An 8,089-nucleotide genomic window follows, 5' to 3' on the forward strand; every position below is an offset into this window, starting at 1 on the left:
TGCGTAGTCTTTCAGCCTGAGTTAGTTATTTTAAATTATAATATAGAAATATAAAATAGAAAATTTAAATATAATATAGAAATTATAATACAGAAATATAATACAGAAATACCAAAGCATGGGACAGAAAGGGGGAAGAAATATAAAACAGCTAAAGTTTTTGGGAGTTTTGATCAAAAGTATCGTACCACCTGAAAACATGCTTTTGCCTATAATGGAAATCTTTAAAGAAAACTATCCCGATTTTAGAGCATTCTTGCATAAATAACCTACTGATACAAAGAAAGAATGTAAGAAGACACTCTCAAATGAATTTTATTTGATTACCAATAAAATGTACAACCCAATCAGATTTTAAAAGCCTTGGGAAAAATAAAAATCCTTGGGAAAATGGGAAATTCATGTTCACTAAATGAAATGAACACATAAATATAAATTGTAGCATGTTACAATGCATTGATTGTGTTGACTTTTCTATTAGTTAATGAGGTCACAAAGTAATCTTAAATTCAGAGTTACATTTTCCACTGTCCGTTTCTGTGGGGACTACACTTACTTCCGTCTTTACCCAGAGTTTGTGAGGCATTATTTTCTACTTGAAATTCTCTCACAAGAAGTCTATTTTAAAAAACAACTTTTTTAAAAAACAAAGATCATTTAGAATAGCATAGTTTATTATGGCTTAAGATTCTGGCAATAACTTTATGATCTGAAGCTGGAAAATCCTCCCCAACACTGACACACGTACACTTGGCAAAGGCCGTCTAGTAGGCCCACTGGCCTGAGAGAGATCAGCACTCCACATGGAGGTTTCTGAAACGAGGTTAAGAGGTAAGTACTTGTGCTTTTATAAAGTTGGCACTTAAGTCTGTAGAAACACTGGTGATTCTGGAAAGAAAAAAGCAATTTGTATTTGAGATGATATTTATAAACAGAGTGAAACAAAAAAATTACAGAGTTCTCTCTGGGAACACAGCTTTCAAAAGAGCCACCCATAGGTTGATGTGGGGTATTACAGCTCAAGTTACAATTGGCGGGCTTACGAAGAACGCTCTTTAATAACTTTAACTTGAAAGGAAAGCTTATAATCTACGCCTTATAACAAATCACACATCAATTATACCTCAATTCCAGCTCCAATGGAGCCCACCTCTGATTGTTAGGACAAACAAGACAATCCCTGTACATTACTTAGTACAGTGTGTAGTGTATTATAACACCCAATAAATGTTAGCTGTTGTTATTGACAAATGCCCCAAGTGCATCTTAATTCAAAATGGGAATATGATGATAAATATAACAGGGGCTCCTGGCTGGCTCAGTTGGTAGAGTGTGTGACTCTTCATCTTAGGGCCCCGAGAACAAGCCCCATGTTGGGTGTGGAGACTAGTTAAAAAAATAAAAATTTAAAAATTTAAAAATAATTTAAAAAGAAGAGATAAATAAAACAAAGGTGAATAAGATCTTCATGGTCTAAAAGATACCATGACTAATTAAGAGCTAATAAGTCCTCTGAGGATAAAATATTTTTCTTTAAGTACCTCGTGAACTACAGAGCAATTTTTTTTATTATTCTAGATCAGGGTTCCTCAATCTCACAGTAATAATGGTTTGCGTGGAATAATTCTGTGTTGGAACGGGCCAGCCAGGGCACTGTGTTTTGCAGCACCTCTGGTCTCTACCCACCAGATATCAGGAGCGCCCCTCCTCAACTCTGCATCTTTCTGTTGCTGGGGACTATCACTGTGAGTTCAAAGGCCAACGTGGGCATCAGTTTCCACCCCTGCTCCCCTCAGAGCTCCCGATGCCTGCCTGTCTGGCCAGTGTCTGCTCAGGGCCTGAACATCACCATCTACACATTCTAGACTCCACTAGGGGCAAATGCCAGGCACCAAACAGTGGAATCTCAATCTGGGAGTCAAAGACTCTGGAAATCACCTCCTCTCAGGCCAGCGGAACAAGAGATGGCCAGGTTCCCTGAAAGATCAATGCTCTTAGATGAAAGCCTCCAGATGACTCAACGGGAGTCAGAGGAACTATGCAACCTACCCACACACACTGGGGGCCGTTTTCTTTTCTCTCTCGGTATATAAGCAATCACATAATATCCTTGATTTTGTCTTTTGGCCCACAGAGCCTAAAATACTTACTATCTGGGTCTTTATAGAAAAAATTTGTCAACTCTTGTTTTAGGTAAGTATCTTACAGTCAATATAGAGAAACGTGTCACAACATTTGGTGTTCATTCTACCTGACGTCATCTTTATAGCAAAAAAAGGGGTGGGAGGTGTGCCTGGGTGGCTCAACTGGTCAAGTGTCTGACTCACGGTTTCGGCTCAGGTCATGATCTTATAGTTCGAGAGTTTGAGCCCCGCATCAGGCTGTCTGCTGTCAGCACAGAGCCCACTTTGGATCCTCTGTACCCCTCTCTGCCCCTCCTCTGCTCTCTCTCTGTCTCAAAAATAAGTATTTTTAAAAAGGATTTTAAAAGAAGTTATGTGCAAGTAAATAAACATCTGAAAGTGTTTTCCAAGATGAATGCCCATGGAGCCTACACTTGGGTTAGAAACTGTTGCTAATGTCTAAGAGGCCTGTTTTCAGCTTAGAACTGTTAAAGACCTTAGAATTATTATCTAATTATTGGCCGACTGCCATTACCTTACAACAGAGACCACAGGTAGAATTATAACACATCTTATCTTTCTTTTTTTCTTTTTTTCTTTTTTTTAAGTAGGCCTCATCCCCAGCACAGAGCCTAGCAAGGAGGGGCTTTAACTCATGACTCTGAGATCAAGACCTGAGCTGAGGTCAAGACCCCAAGGCTTGGGGCCCCTGGGTGGCTCAGTCGGTTTAGTGTCCAACTCTTGATTTCAGCCCCAGGTCATGATCCCAGAGTCATGGGATGGAGCCCCGTGTCAGGCTCCACTACTTGGGATTCTCTTTTTCTCTCTCCCTCTGCCTCTCTCCCCTGCTCACGATCTCTCTCTCTCTCTCAAATAAAAACATAAAAATAAAAATAATTTAAAAGCTTTAAAGAAAAAGAGTCAGAGGCTTAACCGAATGGGCCACCCAGGCGCCCCCACACATTATCCTTCTTAACAAGCCTAAAGAAGAAAGAAATTAAGAGTTTGACTTCCACAGAATATTCATTTGTTACCCCTCGCCCCCCCCCCCACATGAAACCAACCAATATGAAATAACCTTCTTGGATAACATGTTGATAGCATTTAAACAGGGAGCATTAACATAACCTCAAAATACTGCTCTGCTCTATACTCTCCCCAGCTCCAGAGCAGGTAATTTATGGAAGAGGATTAGAGAAAAAGATCAGGAAATTGATACTCAGCAGTGAATACCATTATGACAGCACTTAACCCACTGAGCAGGGTCACCAATTTTGACCTTCACATGACCTTTTCTACCTTTCTAATTGACAGAAGGTTGAGAAGTTAAGTGGAATTGGTCCTCAATAGCCTCAAGCATAGAGTTCATCAAACAGGTAAGCACAGAGGGTCTTGTGATCTAGTGGAAAGTTCATGGGATTTAGTACAAATAGCCAAATGTTTTCCAAACTTCAGGATCATTCAACCTTCACTATACAATTAATTTTTTACCTTTAAGTTGGCTCATGTAAGTGTTTGAGTTTTTTTGGTTTTGTTTTGTTTACTTAACTATGAAAAGTTACTTACTTTACTTATACTGTGAAAAGCAACTGGCACTATTGTAAATAGAAAAACCAGTTATTACTTGGCATAAATAGAAGTTACCCATTGAAATAACTTTAACACACACGGTATTAAATCCTAGCTGGGTACAGTTGTTGCCTACCAAAGCATAAGAGAGGTGCTGGAGATCACGAACCCCAAACTAAGGATGTTCTCCTGGACAGAATCAAAAGGACCACAAAAGAATTTAAAGGGGAATAACTTCCCCCCTGGAGGACTTGTTGCTATTTAATGCTGTGCCCCTGTACTGCCTACAATCATCCTGTTTCAGAAACATTGCCGAGTCCCTTTCCCCACCCCACCCACAGCTCCTGGTGGAATGTCTTACTTACCACCCTGTCCTTAGTAAGCCTAAATAAGAGAAATCGATCTCACTCTGGAGGTGAGCAGGTAAAGCTTTAACAACACTGTTCCACGCACAGCACTAGATTTCAAAAACCTCCCGAAGTGCAAAAGATCTAATCCATGCAGGAACAGACCACTTCACCTCCACTTGCCTCATTTTTTTTTTTCCAACAGAAGGGACTGAGGAAACCAGCAGAACACAGACCTGGAAACAATCAAGGAATACTACTTCCAAAGGCACTTACTTGGCAAAGGCCTGAGCAGCCACTCGGATGGCTGGGGTCTGATTCTGTACTAGGGAGGGTGACTTCTCGTCTCTGAGGCAGGGACAGGTGTGTTCTCAGGGGGCACTGACTGCTGGGCCTGGGACCCAGGGGGTGGAGATGCGGTGGCAGGGGGTTCCTGACTCAGCTCCTGGCTCGCTGGTAGTGGAGTCTCAGAAGCCTGTGCAACTGGCTTCTGAAACTCCTGGGCAGACGCAGACTGGCTGGGAGTCATCTGGCTGGGAGTCATCTCTCGAACTAAAGACATGATGCTCTGGGGGTCCTGCTGGGTGTGACACAGGGCCTGAAAGTCCGAGACAGCAAGGGAGAGCCGCAGGTCCACAGTTTGGTTCTGAAAAGACTGGGATGACAGAAGCTGGATCACAGACACAGGGGTGCTCAGGGCCTGGGCTTGGGGAGCCAGAGCACCTGGAGATGTAGTTTCAGAGACCAGAGAAAGATTCTCAGTCTGGCTCTGTGAGGCTAGGGGGACTTGGAGGTGGCTCTGTGAGGCTGCAGACAACAGCCGGTAGCTTTGAGAGGCCAAAAGGGCCTGGAGGTTGCTCTGTGCAGATGCTGGCACCAGGGGATGACCCTGAGAGGCCACGGGCACCAAGAGGTGGCTCTGAGTGGCCACGGGCACCAAGGGTTGGCTCTGCGTTGGCAGAGACACCAAGGACTGGCTCTGAGAGGCAGGGACGAGTCCAGGTTGACTCATGGAGGTCGAGGGGGCAGCGGGCAGACTCTTAGAAGCCAGGATGGGCGCAGCCTGACTGCCGGAAGCCAAGGAGGCGGCAGGCTGACCCGCAGTGGCAAGACTGACTGCAGGCTGGATCCTCAAAGAACGCACAGCTGGAGGCTGGCGGGCGGAGGCCCAGGGGACTCCGTGCTGGCTCCTGAAGGGGAGGACGGCTGGGGCCCGAGGCCGGTCGGGAGGAGACACATTGAACTCAGGCGGCCCCAGATGCGTGGATGACGATCCCTTCACGAACCCTGGCAGCCCGGCCCCAGGGCCTGGGGAGCGAACTCCCTCGGAGCTTCCGACCGGTTCAGGTTTGGGGCCCAGGTCCTCTCCGCGCAGGTCTTGCGCGTCGCCGCTCTCCTGGACACTTTGCGTCGCGTCTTTGTCCTCGTCCTCCTTCTCCAGCCGGTTTTCGAGCTGGCCCGTGACGGTCATATCCAGCGAAGCAACGGTCTGAAGGAACCTCCTGCGGCTGCAGCGCCGCCGGAAGCCCCTCAAGTTCCGGGACACGTTGCAGATGGTGAGAGAGAAGCGGTGGCTGACCGTCTGGCTTAGCGCGTCCACCATGGTGGAGGAGAGCACGTGGAAGGGCCTCTTCGAGGGCTCTTCCGCAGTCAGTTCGATGTTGCCGGTGTACCAGAAGACCCACCACAGCAGGCTGAGGAAGATGATGATGGAACCCAGGTAGAGCAGCAGGTCGGCGAAGACCAGGCGCGCGAAGACCCCGGTGAACAGCACGGTCGCGCCCACCGTGTCGAAGGCGACGCCCAGCCAGAAGAAATGCCTGCAACGGCCGAGGCCCGTCCGCTTCCGGGTCTCCTCCGCGGAGTTTCTTGAAAGCTCCATGAGTTGCCACTGTCGCCGCCGCCAGGTCCGCAGAGGAGACCAGCCCGCCACCCTCCGGTTGTGGCCTCTGGGTCGCCATGGCAACGCCCCTGACGGGAGGGGGGGTAGAGTGGGCGGGGCGAGAGGGAAAAAGAAGCCGCCTATTACCTGCCGTGAGAAAAAAAAAAAAGGGGGGGGCGGGGGCACCGCCCAAGCGAGGGGCGCATGCGCCGTGCATCCCGTCGCCCGCGCGCACGACCTCCCCGCATGCGCAGTGTTTCTGCCCAGTGCGTCTCTCCCGTTTCCCCAGCATCAGGACCCGAACGTGGGGAATTTCGCTCTGGCGCGGGTGGTCTCTGTCCCGCTTTCGGCGGGTGAAGTGCTGCATTCCGCTCCCCACGCCCTGCCTTTGAGGGCCCGGGCGAGCTTTGAAGGAGAGCAAAGGTCAAGGACCCTCTTCTAGTAACTTCGCCCGCAGCTGGGAGTACAGCGTGGTCCCAGGTGCTGCCACCTCCTGAGGAGTTAATGGTGTCCTTTGTTTTGGTGAAGAAGCGGCTAGATTAGGATCTATTGTTAGAGCTTAATTCCCATCTTATCTATTTGCTGGTAGTTACGTTCTTGCCATTTAACCGCACACCTAGAAGTGAATTCTCTGAGGGTTTTTCCACTCTCCATTGTCTTTCCTTTTTTTGTTACCATTTTTGTTCACCTGTTGGCCCTGGCCCCTGGGGATACTTAAGTATCAGCGTTTCCCACTCTTCCCAACAGAGTAAGGAAAACTGTCAAAAATAGGAACACCGACGGGAGTCCGAAAACCACAGTAGATTAAAAATGAGTTCATTGGAACCTTGGGAATTGGGCGAGAGAAAATTAAAACCAGCGTAAGACCTGGTGTCTGTCATTCAGGTTCTGTTAATAAAAAGTCACAGCCAAGCACCGGCCCCTGGTCTCTAAGTTGCTAAAGGTGGAATTTTTTTTTTTATGATCTTTTATTTAAAAATACATTAGATGTGCAGAAAAGTTGTGAAGAGAGTATAGAGAGTTCCTCTATACCCCCCAAACACCCAGTGTCTGCGCTTTGTGTTTTAAAATGGATTACAAAGCAGCACCTTAATTCTCTTTATAGATACTTCTACAAGTTTAGGAACCAATGTTTCATGAATTTCTTGAATCAGTCAGTAACATTACTTCTGAACTTGAGTACCCCTGAAGTACGCTAAGGGATACCTGATGTCCCAAGACAAAATATAGTCTCTTCCTACAATGTTAATTTTCCTTGATGTCAAGTATTTTAAAACAGTAATATTACAAAAAATAAACATGTTTTATGGAATAGAATCTAAAATGAGAAAGTAGGGGCACCTGGCTGGCTTGGTTGGTAAAACACGTGACTATAATCTGAGACTTGTGAGTTTGGGCCCCACCTTAGGTGTAGAGATCTCTAAAATCTTGAAAAAGAAAGAAAGCCCCTATCCTGGAGATACAGCATAAATCTGTTCCTCCTATTAAATGCATAAGGATATTCTGTTCTCCATAATTTCCTTGTGTTTATTTTGATATTATTGAAACAGTTAAAAATATATAAGAAAATAAAAGTTAATATTTCCTGTAAAAATTTCTCCAGTTTGTTACTACCCCAGGGCTTGCTTTCTTTTGACATTAGGGATACTAGATTAGAAAATTTCTTTTGAAGGGTTCCTGGTTGGCTCAGTAGGCTAAGCGTCCGACCCTTGATTTTGGCTCAGGTCATGATCTCATGGTTCAGGAGATGGCACCTGAGTCTAGCTCTGTGCTGACAGCGTGGAGCCTGCTTGGGATTCTCTCGCGCGCGCTCGCTCTCTCTCCCCCTCCTCACCCACCCTCCCTCAAAAATAAATAAATAAACTTTTTAAAAATTCTGTTTGAGAAATACTGCTGTTTATAGGATGGTGGCATAAGAGAAACTCCTTCATTTTTGGAGGAAAATAAAATAACTCTGCCAACAAAAGATGTCCATACCAATATAAAAGAGAGAGAAAACACAATTTATTACTGAGTAATTACTAATACGTTTATATGCATGTAAGGAAGCACAAAACCTTTGGGTTACCTTTGTGGTGTCGATGGGGGAAACAAAGACAAATGAAAAATTAAATTCCCTTGCCGCCTATAGCCCACTGACAAGTCCTTGAGACCAACAGAGTCACCTC

At 45.8% G+C, this 8,089-nt stretch overlaps 1 protein-coding gene across 1 annotated transcript; it reads right to left on the minus strand.

The window, feature by feature from the left end:
* Window positions 1-297: 297 nt before the first annotated feature.
* Window positions 298-6,052, minus strand: LOC102901380 (proline-rich protein 36). The gene is made up of 2 exons (XM_011290579.4): window positions 4,316-6,052; window positions 298-888 (listed from the first exon to the last, which is right to left on the minus strand). Exon 1 carries the CDS (start codon window positions 5,919-5,921, stop codon window positions 4,365-4,367), a length of 1,557 nt encoding a protein of 518 aa, XP_011288881.3. The 5' UTR covers window positions 5,922-6,052; the 3' UTR covers window positions 298-888; window positions 4,316-4,364.
* Between the last annotated feature and the right edge of the window lie 2,037 nt (window positions 6,053-8,089).

Source organism: Felis catus, chromosome E3 (assembly GCF_018350175.1).
Source record: "Felis catus isolate Fca126 chromosome E3, F.catus_Fca126_mat1.0, whole genome shotgun sequence".
Classification (NCBI taxonomy): Eukaryota; Metazoa; Chordata; class Mammalia; order Carnivora; family Felidae; genus Felis; species Felis catus.